Source organism: Ambystoma mexicanum, chromosome 13, assembly GCF_040938575.1.
Source record: "Ambystoma mexicanum isolate Mex_15411 chromosome 13, UKY_AmexF1_1, whole genome shotgun sequence".
In the NCBI taxonomy this organism is placed as follows: domain Eukaryota; kingdom Metazoa; phylum Chordata; class Amphibia; order Caudata; family Ambystomatidae; genus Ambystoma; species Ambystoma mexicanum.
Genome location: NC_090938.1, coordinates 694723600 through 694745719, shown reverse-complemented (window position 1 = coordinate 694745719; position 22120 = coordinate 694723600). Strand labels below are relative to the sequence as shown.

The following is a 22120-nucleotide window of genomic DNA, read 5'->3' as shown; positions in this document are numbered from 1 at the left end:
TGGCTCGCTACGACAGGGAGCTCTGGTACAAGATAGCTCCCCTGCTGGATTTTCTGCCTGACGACAAGAGGGCGGAGGCCCTGGAGATCCTGCAGGAAGGTGAGGTGGCCTCGGACCACGCCATCACCGTGGCGACGGACATCGCCGACACTGGGTTCCGCCAGCTGGGCAACGGCGTTTGCCTTCGACGTCGTGGATGGCTCAAAGCTACGGACTTCCGGCAGGACGTCCAGACCAGAGTCCTGGACATGCCCTTCGACGGGAACAACCTGTTTGGGAAGACAGTGGACGATTCCCTTCAGGCCATCAAGGCGGATACTGAGACGGCCCGGGCCCTTGGAGTTCTGCAGCAACGACGGACGCCCTTTCGGAGCAGCGGAGGCAAGGGCGCCTCCAAAGGTTCCGGCGGCGGTTTCGCTTCCTACCGTCAAGCGGCCCGCTCGTCGTCGCAAGAGGCCTACAGAGGACGAGGCAAGTCTAGCGGACCCCGCCGTCGTCGCCAAGGAGGTCAAGGCGGCAAGGCCGCGTCCAAGCAGGATTGAACCGGCCGTGGGGTCGGGCCCCCACCGAAGCACCCCGGTGGGAGGCCGGCTGGCGGGCTTCGTCAGCGTGTGGGAGTCCATCTCCACCGACCGTTGGGTGCTGGACGCCCTGGCCCGGGGCCACGCGCTCGAGTTTCAAAGAAGGTGCCCGCGCGTCCCCCCCCGTGGCCAGGAAAGAACTTCACGTCCCTCAACTTCTCCTGGAGGTAAAGGCGATGCTCAGGAAGGGCGCCATCGAACTCGTCCCAAAGAGGCTTCGGGGCTCCGGAGTCTACTCGAGATACTTCCTCGTGAAGAAGAAGACGGGAGGATGGCGCCCCATCCTAGACCTGCGACGTCTGAACAAGTTCATCAAGGCGCAGAAGTTCCGGATGGTCACCCTCCAGGACGTCCTGGGTCAGCTGGAGGAAGGAGACTTCCTATCGTCGTTGGATTTGGAGGATGCCTACTTCCACATTCCCATCCTAAAGGGGCACCGAAAATTCCTCAGGTTCGTGGTCCAAGGGCGTCATTACCAGTTCAAAGCCCTTCCCTTCGGACTACGGTCGGCACCCAGGGTATTCACCAAGTGCCTTGCACCGGTGGCGGCGCAGCTGCGCCGCGAGGGGATCCACGTCTACCCCTACCTGGACGACTGGCTCATCCGCGCCAAGACGAGGGAGCTCGCCGTGGTCCACACGGCAAGGACCGTCCAACTCCTCACGGACCTGGGATTCTCCGTGAACTACGCCAAATCCCACCTGGTGCCCGCGCAAGTCGCACTGTTTCTGGGAGCGAGGCTCGACACAGTGTCCCTTCTGGCCTCCCCGTCGGAGGAGAGGACCAGGACCATCTTGGGCAAGGTGCAACGGATGTTGGTGGCCGACGCGGCCAAAGTGAGGTCCATCAAGTCCCTCCTCGGGATGATGTCTTCCTGCATCTACCTCATTCCCATGTGCAGGCTCCGGATGCGCCCGTTGCAAGAATTCCTGGATGCGCGCTGGATCCAGACGGGCAGCTTCGAGGAAAGGATCAAGCTCGACGAGAGCTTCCGACGAGCGATACGGTGGTGGGGCACCCGCGCGCATCTGACGGCGGGCATGGACTTCCAGACCCCAGCCCACCAGGAGACTGTGACCACGGATGCCTCCCTGGAAGGGTGGGGAGCGCACATCGAAAATCTGCACGCAAGGGGACTCTGGCTCCCGACGGAGAAGTCCCTGCATATCAACGTCCTGGAGCTCCGTGCAGTGTTTTGGGCCCTCAGGTCCTTCCTTCCGTCCCTCAAGGGCAAGGTGGTGAGGATCTTCACCAACAACACCACCACCATGTTTTACATCAGGAAACAGGGCGGAACCAGGTCCCCAGCGCTGTCCAAGGAGGCGCAGGACCTGTGGCATTGGGCCGTCGCCCAAGGGATTTTTCTGGTGCCGTTTCATCTGGCAGGGATAAAAAACACCATCGCCGACTCACTCAGCAGGGAGCTGCGCTCGTGCCACGAGTGGGAACTACGGCAGGATCTGGTGGATCGCCTCTTCCGACGGTGGGGCACACCCCAGATCGACCTGTTCGCAAAGGCGACGAACACCAAGTGCCGGAGGTTCGCCAGCAGGTTTCCCCAGACGAGGAGCATGGGCGATGCTTTCTCGTTCCCCTGGGAGGGCCTGTTCCTCTACGCGTTCCCTCCCTTGCCTCTGCTAATCCGGCTCGTCAACCAGCTCAAGAGGTCACGGTGCAGGATGATCCTCGTCGCACCTGCGTGGCCGAGGCAGATATGGTTCCCGGACCTTCTGGACTTGTCAGCGTCCCCGCCGATCAAGCTGCCGGCGGACGCGGATCTACTCTCCAGGGAAGGAGGCGCCATCCTCCACCACGACCCGAAGTCGCTGAACTTGCAGGCCTGGCTCCTGCAGCGCTAGAGTTTGGAGGATACGACATACCGGCCGATTGCAGAGAGGTTCTTGCAAAGGCCAGGGCGTCCTCGACTCTTAAATGCTACGGACACAAATGGAAGAGGTTCTCTGTCTGGTGCCACGCACAGAAGATTAACCCTCTACGGATTACGGCTCCCCAAGTACTGCTGTACCTGCTGACGCTGGCCAAAGCTGGTCTGGCACACGCGTCCATCAAGATTCATCTTTCTGCGATCTCCCGATACACCAGAACCACGGGGCGGACGTCCTTGTGGTCTCATCGTCTGGTGAAAGAGTTCATGAAGGGACTGTTCAGATCGTTCCCGCCGGTGAAGGCTCCGGCCCCGGCCTGGGAGCTCAACGTGGTGCTGACCAAGCTCATGGGACCTCCGTTCGAGCCTCTGCACTCGGCCCCGTTGAAGTTTCTATCGTGGAAAACAGCTTTTCTTGTGGCCATCACCTCCGCACGACGAGTGGGAGAGATCCAGGCCCTTTCCTGCAAGGCCCCGTACTTGACTTTCCACGACACGAGGGTAGTGCTCAGGACGCACCCCTCCTTCATGCCCAAGGTACCGTCGGACTTCCATCTCAACGAACCCTTGGTGTTACCTGTGTTCTTCCCGTCGCCTTCGTCGCCGGCTGAGAGGACTTTGCACTCGCTGGATGTAGCTAGAGCGCTGAAGTTCTACGTGGACCGCACGAAGGGTTTTCGGAAGACGTCACAACTCTTTGTGAACTTTGGACCTGTCAATCAGGGGAAGGCTCTCTCGAAGGCTTCCATCTCCAGATGGCTCTCCGGCTGTATCATGTGCTGTCACCGGTTGGCAAACCGACCGCTGCCTGGCCGTCCGAGAGCCCATTCCACCAGAGCGATCGCAGCTACCACGGCGTTCCTATCTGGTGTGCCCCTGCTGGACATATGCAGGGCTGCTACGTGGAGGTCGACGCACACCTTCACGAAATTCTACTGCGTCGACCGGGATTCCAGGGAGGAGTCCAGGGTCGGCCAAGCAGTGCTGCGCAACCTGTTCGCCTGAGGTGAGCCTGGTGAGGAGGTAAGATGCTTAATGTTGAGTTGATGTGATGCTTAATGTTGAGCCTTTGCCACCTCCCGTGGTTGTGCATGTGTGTACTGCTATGTATTCTTTATTCATGAGCATGTGAATCCATGCCAGACCCCATGCTGGAGAAGGAACAAGTTACTTACCTGTAACTGTTGTTCTCCAGCATGGGTCTGGCATGGATTCACATGCGAACCCTCCCGCCTACCCCTCTGCGGCTCTTCACTTGGTCATACTGCCACTTCACGTGCTTCCAAATCTGAAGATGGCTGCCAGAGGCGGTGCTTAGGTAGAGGGCAGTCATTGGCTGTGGTCAGTATGACGCAGAGACCAGTGATTGGTTATTACTACGAAAGACAGATCAGAAACGAAACTGATACTGGTTTTTTCTTTACCGAGGATTCCCAGCCTGACGACGGGGAATATTCATGAGCATGTGAATCCATGCCAGACCCATGCTGGAGAACAACAGTTACAGGTAAGTAACTTGTTCCATACTCGCCAATTCTGTTGAATTTGCCTGGTCTGAGTTGCGTGCACTCAAGCTCAGAGCTCCAGAGGAGTCTCCCTCTGTTTCGGCAGGGCAAACCATAGGCATGCTCTCATCGTTGTCTGCAGAGGTTATTTGAGCACACTTCTTTGGTTCTTGTGTGATTTCCACTTTTTCTGTATCGTCATAAAAGATCTTCAGAAATGTCGGCAGACAATTGGTCTACTGCGATCGCTGGAAGGAGAGGAACAGTTTCCTTTGCAGGCTCCGATCCTTTTCGATTTTCTTTCAGGTTAGATTTATTTGTGTCTTTTGTCACAATTTGAACGAAATTTATGTTCCTCAAAAATTTCCGTGCTCCCGTGTTTTTATTATTTCTCTTACTCGGTTGGTTCTTCAATTTTTTTTACCGTCTTTGTCGATTAGTCATGAATTACCACTGGATTCTTGCAATTTCCTGCTGTGCCTTCAAAGATCGAGAATACATTCGGCTTCTCTGTGCCTTTGCAGGTTGTCTGCACATTTTCCACAGTGTTAGGTCGGGGGGCCATAGTCGACGTAGAAGGTGTTTGATCGACAAGGCCCCTCTGCCTCTTATAGGCTTGTCCCTGTTCGAAGGCTGTGTTAGATGAAACGTCGTCAATTCTTTCGCTCCCGAGAGAGGTACTTACTCCTCGATTGTATGGGCTTGTTACGGCGCTCGCCATTTTTGCATGATCTGAACTTGCTTGTACCCGATCTTTACTAGTAGTAAGATCGCTCACTTGGACCTGATCTGACAGCACACGAACTTCAGCCCCTTGGGTGGGCCTCTCTATTACGTTTACAGATGCTGCCATCGAGCCTCCAATAATAAGTGGCTGATGCTCGGGGCACGCAGTTGAAGGTGAAGTTGGGTTTCTTTGTAGAGTGTTACCACTATTTGATTCATTTTCACGATGTGGACCAATACGATTTAAACCTTCGTATTTAAATATGGCTAGTGCTTCCTGGGCGACTTCAGCCAAAAGTTTTTTATCCAAGGAGTCATTTCTCTTTTGTACGGCCAGAGATTTAAGTGAGGCATCCAGGCCTTTTAGGACATCCTTAATGTTATTGGAGGATTGATTGCATATTTATTCCAGATGAGCTACTTTGGTGTTCAATAGAGCCAACAATGTAGAGGAATCCTTCATTGTATCGTTTAGGTTCTCGTATAACTTCATGAAAGGTGCCATAGAAATGGCAAGTGCAGATAATATTGTAACGTGAATCCCCGTTGTTTGTTCATACTCCTTAGGCTCCACCTTCCTTTTCCTACAAGTGTACTTCGTAGTTTTCTTTTGTTTAAATCGTCTACCCCTCCTTATTTTCGGGAACGGCCGTTCAATAAAGGACGAGTCAGACAGATCACTGTTGAGTTCATAGTAGTGGACTGTGAATTTTGCATGTTCAGAAGCGTTATTTCTGGATCAGTTCGTTTAGTGTTAGCCGCTCTCTTTTGTGAGTTAAATTGGGTGAATGGCATGTCCTGCAAGAATGACTCGCTTAACCTCACATTTGAGGCCCTTGCAGGCTGCTTTGTACGTTTATAGCAAACATTAGCCCAAATGTCTTCGTTTAGTTCAGTTAGTTCTAAGTCCTGTCTTTTTAGGGCTGCTTTGTGTATTTGTGTTGTCTCTTCTTGCCGACTGTTGCCGTTAGTTAAGTTGCAATTACATGTTTTGTTTACTGCTGTCGTGCTTTGCAAGATGTTATTCACAACATTTAACGATTCACGGCACTCATATTGCTTTTGAATCACCTGCTCATCAAGTGACACGGTTCTTGCCTGCTGTGTTTGGGACACAGGCATCCTTTATCGTGTCGTTTGAGGCTCCAAAAACATCATCATTCAGCTCCTCTAATACATTCACATCGGAGTTCATCCCAGGTTCCCGGTCCATCTGGGATGCCAAAACGGCTCCAATCGAGCCCCCACCCTGGACCTGCACAACTATCCCAGACTCTGGCTGTGCTCCCTGAGTTGGCCTCCACCGCTCTGGCCGCAACAACGCCCGAAGACAGAGGAGGCGGCAGCACTCCCAAACAGGGAGGGACTCGGCCTCCACTGTCCAAACATGCGCGGCCCAACGCCAGTGGAAGACGCCGCGCCCGCTCCGCCACAGTCTCCGGCACCGTCCCCCGTCACAATGGGGCTCTCGGAAAGATCCAACCCCCGGACACTTTCCATCCACGCCCAGCGCCACCTCCCCAGGACTCGGCCGTGTACGCGAGCCACTCCGGACAGTCGACACGCCGAGTAAGTGCTCGTACTGTTTACACAGATGATTGTCGGCTTGTGTTGGTCTCCGGCGGGGGCTTAACCCGTCGACGAGACTTGAGTTCAAGGGGGGGGGATATTCCTTGAGTGTGTAGGTTGATTTCACCGCAAGCATCACAGTTCAACGGTAGGGTTGTTTTTAGTCCGACATCCCCCCCGTGATTTTGTGACGGGTGATTACTCTTAGAGCATGTGTGTGCTCGGCTTCTTGTTTCATTATGGTTGTTAATGTTGGTATTGGAAATAATGTTAGGAACCCCGACGGTTCGCTCCTCATCATGATCTTCGCTCACAGAGGTGGAGGTACATGAGTAAAATCGACTTACTTTCCTCTCACAAGTTCGATTCGCAGTACTGCGGACTCCTCCTTTTCACCAAGTTGGACGCGCTTTTTCTGCGCCCGTGTTCTGGACTTTGGCGAGGCCATAGATTGGTGGCGCAATCGCAAACGCCACTTGCCAAACAGCCTAACAGCAGTAGTCCAGCCCTTTCACTGCAGGGCTTACACCACAAGGGTGCTAGAGGCGGCCTCTTAAGGGTCAGCTGGTCAGCAGGTCTTCCTCCCTTAAAGGCACACGCACCTCTCCAGTGGGTATTAGTTAGAAAGCACCACACCACTCCTCTTCACTCGCCACAGCCTAACAGCAGTAGTCCAGCAGTAGTCCAGCCCTTTCACCGCAGGGCTTACACCACAAGGGTGCTAGAGGCAGCCTCTTAAGGGTCAGCAGGTCTTCCTCCCTTAAAGGCACACGCACCTCTCCAGTGGGTATTAGTTAGAAAGCACCACACCACTCCTCTTCACTCGCCACAGCCTAACAGCAGTAGTCCAGCCCTTTCACCGCCAAAGATAACAATCACACAAAGGAATTTCCCACCCTGCATGTCAGGAGAAGGAACAAGAAATAGCAAGGAACACTAAAATGGTGAGAAAACAAGACTGGGCTGTGCAAACAGCCTGCAGTAAAGGTGCACCAAATTAATAAAATGTATCACTGCCACCAGCAATTAAAGGTAAGCTTGTACCTGTAACAGAATAGTTTGTTTTAGTGAGAAAGGAACTACATTGTATTGCCCCAGCACTCATGTGCTGGTTTCCCCTAATAAAATGTATCCAAAGATCCTTTCGAAGGGATTGTGTCCTCCGACGTATTCCTTATCTTAGATAGATAGATAGAAATCCTTCAGCTTTGCTGGCCTCGGAAAATTTTTTCGCCAGAGGGCGCTGCGCGTCGATGATCGCCGAGTCGATGACCCTCGACGGCCTCCGTGCCGACGTCGACGTCATCCTGCCTATAAAGGCCGCGCGCAGCGTCCGTTGCTCAGTTCCGTTTTTCCGCGCTTCGTTGTGCCTCGGAACACCGTTGCTCAGTTCTCGTCAAGATAACGTATATAATAACTACTATTTACCTCGATATCGATGGCATCCTCCTCCGACCCGACGACCCCTCGGTCCGGTTTCAAAAAGTGCCGAGACTGCGGGAAGAAAATGTCGTTGACGGACCCTCACAGGGTCTGTTTGTGGTGTCTGGGAATCACGCACCAGAGTTCGGAGTGTGAGGAATGCCTTTCCATGACGGCGAAAGCCTTGAAGGAGCGTAGGGGGAAGCTCGAGAGAGGTAGGTCAACTTTAACTTCCTCGAAAGCTTCTTCGGTAGAGTCGAGACGTTCGTCTCCTCACCATAAAAAACACTCTCGATCTAGATCACGAAGTGGCTCCCACCACTCGTCGACATCGAGACACTCGAAGAAGAGACGTAGGAGATCCCCTTCGTCATCTTCGTCGAGTTCTCCTGAGAGAGTTCATTGCCCCACAAAACGCAGCTCGCAAGCTGAGTGGGAGGAATTCAGGAAAAAGATGCTAAGCGTCTTCGAGAAAGCGGCCTCGTCCCCCTCGAAGACAGCTGAGGGTGATACCCCGGGTAAAAAACCCAAAAAATCTAAACGCCGCGAGTCGCAGTACCCGGCGGAAAAGTCAACCCGAAAGCGCCTCGAGCCATCGGGAGATAAAGCATCATCGACGCCATCGTCGAAAACTCCTTCGAAACAGAGGTCGGCGCCATCGACGCCGTTGTCGAAGGATTCATCGGCGCATCAGTCGATCGAGTCGACGCCGACGTCGACGCCGATATCGACGCCGGTGAAGGAAAGAACCACGGCTACTCCACAGCCAACGGTTAGACAAAAGACCTCCGACTCGACGCCGAGAACGTCGACGTCGTTCTCGAGCAGGACTCCGATCCTTTCGAGTTCTTCGAGGCCTAGTACACATTTCTCGACGCTTTTCACGGCGCCTTCGAGTACTTTCACGTCGGTGTCGACGACATCGACGTTTTCAAGGCCTGTGATGATGGCTCCTTCTGCATTGGAAATGGGGTTTATACCATTCCAAAAACCAATGTATCCCCCTTTAACCTCGATTTTTGAGGAAAGGGAGGATTCAGACCAAGATATTGATTTACAGAGGACCACATCACCAGAGCCAGAGACTTTCGCCTCTGAGGAAGGAAGATTAAAAAATCTTCAGGATGCACTTCAGGAAGCTAGTGGCTTGGACACTTCTCCTGAAGCAGAATTTATCAAACCAGACCCAGGAGAACATGCGGAGACTCCATATAGAGCTCTGATGTCTAGAATCATAGAATTTATGGGTTGGTCTGCACCTTCTCCTGCCTTTCAGCAGGATGACCTCACTGACATACTGGACAAGGGCCCACAGGAGGATCCTGTGGTTCCATTTCACTCTGCTCTACAGAGAAGGATTTTGACAAACTGGGAAACGCCAGAAATTATCCCGGCAGTAAATAAAAAACTGTCAACAAAATACAGGGTGGCTAGTTCTGACCCTGAATATTTGTCAAAACACCCTACTCCTGAGAGCTTGGTTGTACAGGCTGCAACCTCATCAGGCAGCACATCTGCATACCCCACTGCTCCGCAGGATAGGGATGACAAAAAGTATGATGCCATGGCTAAGAAGGTTTTTTCTGCCTGTAGCATGGCGTTAAAGTCTATTAACGCGACCTGTACGCTCGCTAGGTTCAGCCACACCCTTTGGGAGTGCGCTTCATCAGCGGCTGACTGCCTCCAAGAAGGAGAGGAAAGGGACGCATTTTTAAACATCATCAGGGATGGTAAAGATGCGATGTGCGAGACCCTACAAACTGGCCTAGATTCTGCTGACAGTATCAGCAGGGCCATGGCGGCAAGTACCACAATCCGCAGGCATGCGTGGTTGAGGAAGTCTGGTTTTGCCTCTGACGTGCAGACCAGGCTTTTGAATATGCCCTTTGACGGTTCTACCCTCTTTGGAAAGAAGGCGGATGACAGTTTGGAGAAACTGCAAACGTCCAAGGCAGCAGCCAAGTCATTGGGAGCTGCTATCCGTCAGAATACCTTTCGTCCTTCGGGATCATCGTGGAGAGGACGGTCCTTTCGTTACTATTCCTCATATGGAAGGGGCAGGGGACGACCGGCTCAAAGAGGCCAAGGAAGATTTACCCGTGGTGGACGGGGTAGGGGAAAGAAAGCCGCACCCGCAGGAGCAGGAGCCACTTTACCTTCGGCAACTGCATCAGCCGCTTCAAAACCACTCTGAGGTCTCCCCTCACAGAACACCAGTAGGGGGCAGGTTAACTCACCATCTGACGGAATGGCAGGCTATTACGTCAGATGCTTGGGCTCTGGAGACAGTAGCCCAAGGTTACTGCCTGCCCTTCCTACATATCCCTCAGAGTCATCCACCGGGGAACAACCCTTTGAAGCTTCCAGATCCGCTCCTCTTGCAGGAGGTTTTAGACCTGCTAGAGAAAGGTGCCATAGAACTGGTACCTGTAGCGGAAAGGAACAAGGGTTGGTACTCCCCCTACTTCATAATACCGAAGAAGGACGGAGGACTGAGACCCATCTTAGACTTACGGGAATTGAACAAATTCCTCCGAAAGGACAAGTTCAAGATGGTGACTCTCTCTCAGATCCTTCAGGCCCTCCAGCTTCAGGACTGGTTGGTATCTCTAGACCTCCAGGACGCTTATTTCCATGTGCCGATCCATCCCAGGCACAGGAGATACCTGAGGTTCGCAATTGGCAGCTCTCATTATCAATTTCGAGTTCTGCCATTTGGGCTAACCTCCGCCCCGAGGGTCTTTACCAAGCTAATGTCGGTTGTGGCTGCAAGTCTAAGGAGGGAAGGGATTCATGTCTACCCTTACCTAGACGATTGGTTGATCAGAGCTGTATCTTCGGAACAGGCTCAGAGACAACTAGATTATGTTTGCCACTTCCTTCACAAGCTGGGCTTCTCCCTCAATTTAAAGAAGTCACAGATGATACCATCACAGAGACTCCAATTCATTGGAGCAGTCCTGGACACTTCCCTGGGAAAAGCCTTGCCACCAGAGGTGAGGGCTCGAGATATTCTGCAGATGGTCATCAGATTTCAGAATGCCCAATATCTCCCAGCCTACGACTTTCTGAGGTTGCTAGGCCTCATGGCATCCTGCATATTCCTCGTGCCGGAGGCTCGCCTGAGAATGAGATCCCTCCAGTGGGCACTGAGAACTCAGTGGTCACAGTTCTCAGGAAGGATGACAGATCTCCTTCGGATCCCGGTCAAAGTAGCCCGAGACCTTCAGTGGTGGGCCTGTCGGGAGAACATCCTGAAAGGAGAAATGTTTTGGCAACCATGGCCGGAGATAACAGTAGTCACGGATGCCTCACTCACGGGGTGGGGAGCTCACGCCAACGACTTGACCATCAGCGGTCGTTGGTCTCCATCGGAGTCCAGACTACATATCAACCTGTTGGAGCTGAGAGCCATCAGACTAGCGCTGAAGGCTTTTCTGCCGTCTGTACGGGGAAGAAACGTCCTAATAATGACGGACAATACAGTGGCCATGCACTACCTCAACAAAAGAGGAGGCGTAGGCTCACTACCACTGTGCAGAGAGGCGATGCAGCTCTGGTTTTGGGCAATTCAGGAAGGAATCTCTCTATCGGCAATTCACCTAGCCGGAGAGAAGAACTTGACAGCGGACGCTCTGAGCAGGCAGAGCACAGTCTCTCACGAGTGGGAGATAGCTCAGGAAGTCCTTCAAGAGATCTTCGCCCTTTGGGGAACCCCTCAAGTGGATCTGTTCGCCACCAGTATCAACAGGAAGTGCGACAGATTTTGCTCAAGGGAATTTCCCCCGAGAGGAGCTCTAGGAGATGCGTTCGTAGTGGACTGGGAGTTCCCACTTCTGTACGCGTTCCCTCCGGTCCCTGTCATTCCTCAAATGATCAGGAGGTTGAGAAGGTTTCGGAAGACCATGATCCTAATTGCCCCGGATTGGGCCAGGAGAACGTGGTACCCGGACCTTCTAGACATGTCCATCTGCCCTCCAATTCGACTGCCATACAGAGAGGATCTTCTCTCGCAGAAGGAAGGTCAGGTTCTCCATCCAGCCATCAAGACCCTCAACCTTCACGCTTGGTGTCTGAAAGGTTGAGGTACAAGGATTGGGACCTTCCGGATGATGTTATGGAGGTGTTGCTTTCGGCCAGAAGGCCGGCAACTAAAACTCTATACCGCTGCCGTTGGAACAAATTTTGCAGCTGGTGCAGAGAAAAGAATATTGAACCCTTTTCTTGTGGTACACCTATGGTGTTGTCATTCTTACTTTACCTGGCTAATTCAGGCCTACAGGTTGGCACAATTAAGGGCTATCTCGCAGCGCTATCAATCTTTAAGCGCACTGCAGAGGAGCCTTCATACTTCAAAATTCCATTGGTAATACAATACCTAAAAGGATTAACTAATGTTTATCCCCCGAAACCTTTTCAAGTTCCCTTATGGGATTTAAACCTAATTTTAAACTTCCTAAAGGGTGCCCCTTTTGAACCACTACACTCTTGTTCATTGAAGCTTCTCACCCTCAAAACTGTTTTGCTAATAGCATTGACATCTGCTAGAAGGGTTAGCGAGTTGCAAGCCTTATCGTGTAAACCTCCACATACAATCTTTTACAAGGACAAAGTTGTTCTTCAGGTGAAGCCTAACTTCCTCCCGAAGGTAGTCTCGGAGTTTCACATCACTCAGAAGATTATATTACCTTCTTTCTACCCTCCTCCTCATCCGGGGAAGGAGGAAGAGAGACTGCACAGGCTGGACCCTAAGCGAGCCTTGAGCTTCTATATCAGCAGATTGGCTAAGATCAGACAAGCAGACCAACTCTTTGTAGGTTATGCAGGACATAAGTTGGGCCTTCCAATAACAAAACAAACCATCTCCAGATGGATTATTTTAGCCATTCTGGAGTGCTACAAATTGGCAGGAAAGGAGCCTCCTCAAAATCTAAGGGCTCATTCTACCAGGGGTATCGCAACATCCTCAGCCCTTCAAAGAGGGGTGCCAATTCGAGATATATGTGCGGCTGCCACATGGTCGTCCGCACATACATTTACCAAATTCTATAGCCTGGATTCCTCCTCTAGTCAAGAAACTAGATTCGGCAAGGCTGTGTTACACTCTGTCCATTCTGGAAGGGTAACATAACTTTTATTACTCCCGCCTCCAGTCACAATACCACTGCTATGGGAGTCTATCTAAGATAAGGAATACGTCGGAGGACACAATCCCTTCGAAGAACTAGTTACTCTTACCTTGTAACGTTCTTTCGATGGGATGTTCCTCCGACGTATTCCTTATCGACCCTCCCATCCATCCCCGCAGTATGACTTCCTGTGGGTTTGCAGCCTATGCTCCTTCAAGGTGATTAGTCTAATCCAAAAACATTACTGGGGACTACAAAACGGAACTGAGCAACGGACGCTGCGCGCGGCCTTTATAGGCAGGATGACGTCGACGTCGGCACGGAGGCCGTCGAGGGTCATCGACTCGGCGATCATCGACGCGCAGCGCCCTCTGGCGAAAAAATTTTCCGAGGCCAGCAAAGCTGAAGGATTTCTATCTATCTATCTAAGATAAGGAATACGTCGGAGGAACATCCCATCGAAAGAACGTTACAAGGTAAGAGTAACTAGTTCTTCTACTCTAAGGAACTGTAGTTCTCGCATGGTTAGCCAGAGTAAGTTAAAAGGGGGGCATCTAGGGCAACCCAGCAACAATAGGCCCTTATTTGCCAGTAAGTTGTCAAAGAGGATAATTTTTAAAAGACCCTATGAAGAGTATTAAAAATGACACCCATAAAAAGAGTAAAAGACTGTGAATGATGAAAAAGGTTCCCACTCACAGAGGTATAAATAATCTACCGGTCCAGTAAAAAGTTCTGGGGTTGACAACAGGTCAGGAAGATGTATCATTATTCTCCTGCATGGGGTCTGACATGGATTCACATGCTCATGAATATTCCCTGTCGTCAGGCTGGGAATCCTCGGTAAAGACAATATCAGTTTTGTTTCTGAACTGTCTTTCTACTAATAACCAATCACTGGTCTCTGGGTCATACTGCCCCCAGCCAATGACTGCCCTCTACAAGCCCCTCCTCTGGCAGCCATCTTCAGATTTGGTAGCATGTAAAATAGCAGTAGGACCAAGAGAAGAGCCGCAGAGGGGTTGGAGGGAGGTTTCGCGTGTGAATCCATGCTGGAGAACAACAGTTACAGGTAAGTAACTTGTTCCTTCTCCAGCATGGGGTGGACTCCCTAATTCTCATCTTGCCCCTCTTAAATCTATCTACCACTCTGCTGTACGCACCCTTTGTCTCCTTACCTCTCGTGATTCCATCTCTTCCTCTCTCTCCTACCTTGGCTGGCTTCCTTTTCACTCGCAACTTAAATTTCAATTTCTCTGTCTTGTCTTCAAAACTCTTCATGCTCTTGCCCCCCCTATCTCTCCTCCCTTCTCTCCTTCTACTCTCCCTCCCGTTCCCTCCGATCAGCTGACCATTTCCTTCTTACTTCACCTCCTCCTCCCTGTGCCTCCTCCCGTTTTCGCTCCTTCCAGCTTTTAGCTCCTTTACACTGGAACTCCCTTCCTCTTGCCATCCGTTCTTCCCCCACCTTCCCTTCATTCCGCACTTCCCTGAAATCTATTCTTCTCCATCCTCCTCCTTGAATCCCCTATCCCCTTCTACTTCCCCCTTCTTCTCTCTTTCCCTGACTCTCTCCCTCCCCTCCTCTACCCCCCTTTTCCTCCCTCCCTTTCCCCCTCTTGCCCTCCTCCCCCTTTACTCCTCCCCCAAACTGTCCCTCTCCCTTTCCCCCCTCCCCTTTCAGTTAATTTGCTCTTTCCATTGTTTTGTTGTTTGATTGATTCATATTGTTATGCTTCCACAGTTTATCGTTCATGTTTTTATGTATCATGTTGTTCTTTGTACAGCGCTTTGGTGTAAGGCGCTTTATAAATCAATAAAAATACAAATACACATGCTCATGAATAAAATAATACATAGCAGTACACACATGCACAACCATGGGAGGTGGCAAGGCTCAACATTAAGCATTTCAACAACTCAACATTAAGCATCTCTTACCTCCTCACCAGGCTCACCTTCAAGCGAACAGGTTGCGCAGCACTGCTTGGCCGACTCTGGACTCCTCCCTGGAATCCCGGTCGACGCAGTAGAATTTCGTTGAAGGTGTGCGTCGACCTCCACGTAACTGCCCTACAGATATCTAGCAGGGGCACACCAGACATGAATGCCATAGTAGCAGCGGTCGCTCTGATCGAGTGGGCTCTTGGACAGCCAGGCAACGGTCGGTTTGCCAACCGATGACAGTGCATGATGCAGCCGGAGAGCCATCTGGAAATGGAAGCCTTGGAGATGGCCTTCCCTTGGTTCACAGGGCCAAAGTTCACAAACAGCTGTGAAGTCTTCCGAAACTCGTAGAACTTCAGCGCTCTAGCCACATCCAGTGAGTGCAAAGTCCTCTCAGCCGGCGACGAAGGCGACGGGAAGAAAACTGGCAACACCAAGGGCTTGTTGAGGTGGAAGTCCAACGGCACCTTGGGCATGAAGGAGGGGTGCGTCCTCAGCACTACCCTTGTCTGGTGGAATGTCGGGTACGGCGGTTTACAGGAGAGGGCCTGGATCTCTCCCACTTGCAGTCCACCTGGATATCGTAGCCTCCGAACTCTAGTGCTGCAGGAGCCAGGCCTGCAGGTTCAGCGATCCTGGGTCGTGATGCAGGATCGTGCCTCCCTCCCTGGCGAGAAGATCCGCATCCCCCGGAAGCTTGACTGGTGTGGACGCTGACATGTCCAGAAGGTCCGGGAACCATATCTGCCTCGGCCACGCCGGTGCGAAGAGGATCATCCTGCACCGGGACCGTCTGAGTTGACTGATGAGTTTCAGTAGTAGCGGCAACAGTGGGAATGCATTGAGGAACAGTCTGTCCCAGTGGAAGGAGAATGCATCCCCCATGCTCCCCGGCTGGGGAAACCTGCTGGGGAGCCTCCGGCACTTGGTGTTCGTCACCATCGCAAACCGATCGATCTGGGGACTGCCCCACCGTCGGAATAGAAAATCTACTTGGTCCTGCCAAAGCTCCCACTCGTGGCAAGAGCGCAGCTCCCTGCTGAGTGAGTTGGCGACAGTGTTCTTCACTCTTGCCACGTGAAAGGGTACCAGGAACATCCCCTGGGCGACGGCCCAGCACCACAGATCCTGCGCTTCCTGAGAGAGACTCAACTAGAGCATATTAGGCCGTAATGAGCCTCGGTGGCAGTGTTTTAGGACTACCTGTGAGATCTGGCTTTGCTTCTGCTGGTATAGTAACACTAACTTTCATGCCTGGTCGGTAGACTAGTGCATGGTTTTCTCTCAGACGCATACTGCATACACCAAAAGCTTGTTAAGACCTTCAACACAGACTCATTGTAACCAACAGACTTACTTGAAAGCTATTTCTGGTACTTGTCTTTTCTTAATTGTATTACTGTCTGAGGAATCCCTCTAATGGGTGAAAGGGGCTGCATGTTTATCATCGGTAGCTCCCATATCAGAGTATGTCATGATTTACAAGTGTAGTGCGGTTTCTGAATTGGGTGGGAATCCATTTACTGCATTTCAGAGCTTTGTGATGTATACCCTCAACAGACAAAATGTTGCGTAGCACTGGTTTGACAGTCTTATGTGTTATGTGTAATCTGAAGACTGTTCTTTGCAGAAAACTGACTAAATATTGTTTTTTTCCTTCAGCATCCCCACCATGCTCTGTGTCCACTCCGAACAGTTTAACAAGACAGAATTCCCTACAGTGCATGCAGTTGTGCTGCTAGAGGGTACCATGAACCTTACAGGCGAAACACAGCCGTTGGTGGAACAACTTATGATGGTGAAACGGATGCAGGTACCCTGGGGAGGGAGTCGGATGCCATTTGTTTCCCCTGCCGCAGCTTTGGTGTAGGTGGTGGCAGAAATCCTAATCTGTGACTCAGTGAGACCCCTGAATGTGTGCTTCTGTCTACTGGTTCAGCAGTCCCCTTTTCCCCAGGGAGATCCCATCCAAGGCCCTACTGAAGATGTTACACTGTCAATGTCTATGGGAGTCCCTAAGGCCCCCGGTCACGATGTTTGAAAGGCATTCCCGTCTTTCCCATTGCAGGTATCCATATTAGGCTTATAATGCCACTCACACCATGGTGGCAACTCTTTGTGCTGCTTTAGAAAATGGGTACACACTGCTGTTGCCTTTTTTGTATTCAGCAAACAAAGGCTTGTTATGTGTACTTTTAAAATGGCGACCTAGGTTTAGATTTTCAATAAGAATCCACAATGAGGCTATGTATACTCTGATAGTATGAAAACAAGTGTGTGTCTTGAACATGGAAGGCCTTCCTAGCCCTATAAGTTTGGATCTCGGAGTACAAAAATAGGTGCCTTAACTGTTCTGTTAAATACACTGTGTACTTACATTTTTATTTTATTCTTAGCTGTTTTATTTGTTGCTTTATAATCATTACTAGGTTAATGCCCAAGTGACAGAATACACAGTAAACCATTTAAGGTAGACATATGTATTTCAGTGCATCTCATCTAACTTTATTAATAAGTTCTGGTCAGCTAGTTCGGGCAATATGCCAATGAACTCCGCCTCTCATCAATTTTCACCCCAGTCTGAATGCAGTTCGGTTCAATTACAATATTTCAATAACAATTGCACTGCACGTTTAACTAGAAATAATCACATTTACAAACAACTTTGGCTTAAGGTGCATTTGTTTCAATAAATAGGATGGTCATGTTGCCTACATGTTGTCCCCACTTTCTTCAGCACCTGTTAATTGCAATAACTAACTTCCTGGTTCACCCACATGTTCTTGTACATGCAAACATAATATATTAAATAACCCAATCTTGAGACAAACCATAAGGACAATTGTTGAGCCTTCCAGCTAAGTTTCCAATTTGAATTTTCACTATGGTAATGTGAAGGCATCATGACGCATGACGCAGACAACAGATTGAAAGTTCAAACTAAAATACTTTATTAAATCAAAGGCCAGGATGGTAGTAGGCTTAACTTGCCCGTGGCCTTTCCCTACTGGAAACAAACTAAGGAAAGTCGCGAGTCAAAGAGTTAGATTTAAAAGTCTGTCTGTGTCCAAATCCTATCCTTACCCTCACAACTAAAGCTAAACAATGTGTAGGGATGTCAATAATCAAAGAAATGGTGATTAATACAAAGTTCTGAGCTTCTTCCAGCTCTTAGCTTCCTTTTCTGCTCCCCTTCCCCAAGAAGATTCTACAACTGTATAAAAAGTACTGTTCTCACGTTCAAGGCAATACAGTTCCACACAATCCTTGGGGTTCTCTACCCCAAGGTTCAAGGAACACAGTTTAAAAAAATAAATAAAAGATTCTTGAGACTTTGTTCTCAAGATAATACTTGCAGTTACTGAAGTCTCACGGTTCCCTTCCCCAAGCCTTTAACTTAGCCACTGGTACTTGTGTTAAACTTTTTGAAAAGACTAGAAAAAACTCGAAGGTCAACCTGACCCTCCTTCTGGATTGCATCACCAGTTGACTTGCATTGCTTCTCCTTGGTTTATTTCACAATGTCTTTCGTTCTCACAATTGAGGGTTCCCTGTTCTAGGCGCAGTTGTCAGACCATGCGGACCACCCACCATAGTTTGCGCAGCCAGGAACCCTAGGCTCTTCAGCCCACACAGTTTCTTCTATACTTGTCCCTATGTACCGAGTCACAGTCACTGAGTTTCTCTTTGTTAGTCTCTTGGCTTTTTGTGCAATGTTTACACTTGTGTGGCTTCTCTTGGTTAGCCTTTTAGCTCTGCCATAATATGTCACGCACTTCTTGCCAGTCTTTGGTCTTGCCGCACTGCATTTATACATAGGGTTCACTTTGTGGTGGTCTTGTGCATGTCGCACCTTTCTATGGCACTCTTTCACACTGAGATTCTTTTCTATAGATCGCTTTCATATGGGCACTTTCACTTTGTAAAGTTTAACCTCTCTGTTCAATAAGCTTAATTGCAAGGTTTCATTCAGTTTGGTATTCAATATGGTTAATTTCAAGTTTCTATTCAGTTCGGTAATTCATTACCAATTTTCAGCGCGCTAGGAACGCCCAGGCTGCCTAGTAGCTTTCCCTGACACTCACTGTTCCTCTGCGTTGTCTGGTGCTTTCTTCCCGCTCGATAGGTCAGCAGGCCAGCTCCTGTGAGCCCCGCTCGCACACAAGGCTGTCTTGCACACCCTGGTAGCCCACTGCCTTTGCACAGAAGCGGACAGAGTCCTTCTTTTTCCAGCTCGCTCGCAGCGCTGGTTCCTTGACACAGAGGCTCCCACACCTGTGACAGCCCAAGGGCCTGACTCCCTTTGGGCTGTACAGGTTCTCTGGGCTTCTGGCCCATGTCCCTGCTCTTCCACAAGTCCCACTACAGCTGCCTCCTTAGGAACAAGGATCTCTTGTTGGTCTCTTCCCACAAGCCTCCATGTTGCTCCCTGTGTTCTCTGGCCCTCTCTTCATAAACCTGCAACTACTTAACAGTTTGCAGGTGTAGATCCTCAATTGGGCTTGCCTGACTATGATTAAGGGGACATGCCTGACTTTCACCATACTCTGCAAGCATCTTCTTCGTCCCAGTACCAGAGTGGTAAAATTAAGGTTTAGTGTTCATTACTCTGTGTCCTTTTCATCGACCCAGGACTTTTAGAGGTTAAAGGAGGGGAAATGAGGAGGGGTTTTGCAGTAGCCATACATGCTGGGCGGGGGGGGGAGTAGGTTGTTCGTCAATAGGGAAAGAGGGATACCATGTCTCACCTCTGGGCACCCCACTCTCAATCCCCAAGGACCCTCTTCCCAGGTGATCCTCCCTCGCTTCTCCTCCCCCAGGTTCAGGATCCAAAAGCGATGTCCTTTCCCTGGCCACCTTTAGAAGAGGATCCAGGGGAAATATAAGTGAGGATACCCTCGGGTTTCTCACAGTATTTACTCTTCATTTCTTATTTAAATCTTTTAAAACATTTTTTTTTAAGTAGAGCAACTTAACCCATAATTCCCCAGGGAGACCCCATTCTGGGCCTTACTGGCGATGAAAATCTTGTGTTTTGTGTCCCACTTCAGGGTGCCCCTTAGGTACTGTGTAGCCTATTCCCCACAATCGGGTATCTTGCTTGACGCCTTGTGTTAACTCACTGGCCTGTGGCAGCTCTGTTATTTTGGAAGGGTGCATGCATGTGCAGACATTTTGTACTCTGCGAACAAAGGCATGTTCTCTGCAGGTCCCACTAAAATTGCGACCTTGGTTTGAGTTGCAATGAGACTCCACAACAAGGCTCTGTTTACCTGGTGATCATTGAAACAAGTACCATATATGCTCATGGCATTGCTGAGACTCGAGGTTGGGAGCTCAGATTAGCCATAACCAGATCTTGATTGATGCCTGTGGTGACAATTCCTGAGTGGGTGGCTCCCAATTGTTTGAATGGTGCAGTGTACCTGATTGAAAGGCGCACATCACATCCAGCTCCCAAAACACATATACTAATGGGGTTTTCTACACCATACCTATGATACCTTTCTCCAGCATGGGGTCTGGTATTGATTCACATGCTCATGAATATTCCCCATTGTCAGGCTGGGAATCCCCGGTAAAAGAACAAGCCGTTTAACTTTCGCTTGAAAACTGTATTTCTCCTCTAAACCAATTACTGTTGTCTCCGGTCATACTGCCCCATCCAATGACAGTCCTCTCTCTAAGCTCCACCCTTGGTGGCCATATTCAGATTTTTACAGCACGCTTTATTGTTAGGAGTCCTCGTCTTGTTCTCCGAGCTATATTTTTCTTCGTACAAGTTTTTTGGCAAAAGTTTGCAATTGTTTTGTCCGATTTTTATTATTTTTTGGTTCATCGTTCAACTGGAGGTCGATTACTGGCAGCGGGGACCTGCTGTCGGTGAAGATCATCTACATCGCAGCTCTTCATCAAAGTATTGAGAAGGCCTGAGCTTGGGCCTACTTCGCGTCTTTTCATCTATGTCCGAGGAGAAGATGAGCCTCTTCAAGCTCTGTGCGAAGTGTGGATTGAAGAATGTGTACATCAAGGTTCGAGATCATAAATGTCTGTATTGCCTGCATGCAGAACATGATGAGGAGGGATGCAAGGTCTGCCTTGGTTTCTCAAAGAAAACCAATAAGGATTGCTACAGCAGGCTGGCAGCATGGCTCAAGTTGAGCTAGGCCACTGACTCTGCCTCTGGGCTCGGTCATGCCTCACCCTGGACCGGCCGGTCCCATGAGCCAACTCCCTCTGTGAGGAGGTTGAGATCCTTTTATGATACCCCACCCCTGGAGGTCCAAAAGAAGGCCAAGCTGCATGACTCTAGTCCTGCTGGGTTCACTGGATGCGGCTCCCAGTTCAGGCAGGATGCGATTGCCATCACGATATACCTCCATGGTGAGCCTTCTGGTGAGGGGTGATCCCTCCAAGTGAAAATCTCTGACTTTGTCAAAACTCCAATTACTGCCGGCAGATAGGGAGATTTATCATTTTTATGCTTCATCCCCTCTCCTAGTGAGACCCCCAGCACTTTTTACTGGACTTCTGGATCTTTTTCTTTCAATCCAATCTTTTTCCACTCATTCATTCTTGTGGGTTCTGTCTTTTGGAACGCTATTCTTTGTACTCTACCTCTACTATGGAGTCTGTCTGCTCCATAGCTCTTAAATGCATATGAGTGTTTACAACTGCAGCACACGGCTCCTTATAGGCAGTGTTGCTAGGGACCCTTAGGGTCCTCCTTTAAGACTTTTTCTATATCCTCAAGTAACTACAGTTCTTAGTATCGCTCCCAAAACCCTAGAGATTGGCACACACCACCTTCGAGGAGTGCCAAAGGGATACCTAGTATCCCCTTGTCTCTGCTCCTGTGACTTTTCTAGTCACATAGACAATCACCTAGTTATGGCTGGTGGCAGTGGACGTGTTCTACCAACTATTGTGTATTTGTCCATAGCCCCGGTAGTGCACAATAAGATCACGCAAGTACCAACTTGCGGCCTCCCTTTAATCTACCATTCTGGGAGGGAGGGAGGGGGGAGGTGTGTGTGTGTGTGTGTGTGTGGTATCCCTGCCTAGGCTCCAGAGTGTCTGGGCTGGCAGGAAGTAGGGGGAGCAGTGTTCCACCCCCTTGTCCTTTGCCTGCTAGAGTGCCTGAATAGATCCAGGTCCCATAGGGTTTCTCGCTGTCCTGATTGAACAGCCAACCGCCGCTTTCTGTAAAATGCTGAGGGACATTGCAGAATAGTGTGTGCTGTAACTGTATAGAAGGTGAGACTTCTGGAAGGAAAAAGTAGACCACCGAAAGCTGAAGTAACCGAAGAAGAAGACCAAAGGCACCTGCAGACCCTTTGCTACACTGAAGACGCC

At 50.2% G+C, this 22120-nt stretch overlaps 1 protein-coding gene across 5 annotated transcripts in view; it reads left to right on the top strand.

Annotated features, from left to right (window-relative positions):
- Positions 1-22120, top strand: part of MED24 (mediator complex subunit 24) — a 598903-nt gene that overhangs the window by 196745 nt on the left and 380038 nt on the right. For all 5 annotated transcript variants that reach the window (XM_069634774.1, XM_069634779.1, XM_069634777.1 and 2 more), the window contains exon 9: positions 16427-16577. In XM_069634774.1, the coding sequence (XP_069490875.1) occupies positions 16427-16577 (151 nt within the window). The remainder of the gene's footprint in view (positions 1-16426; positions 16578-22120) is intronic.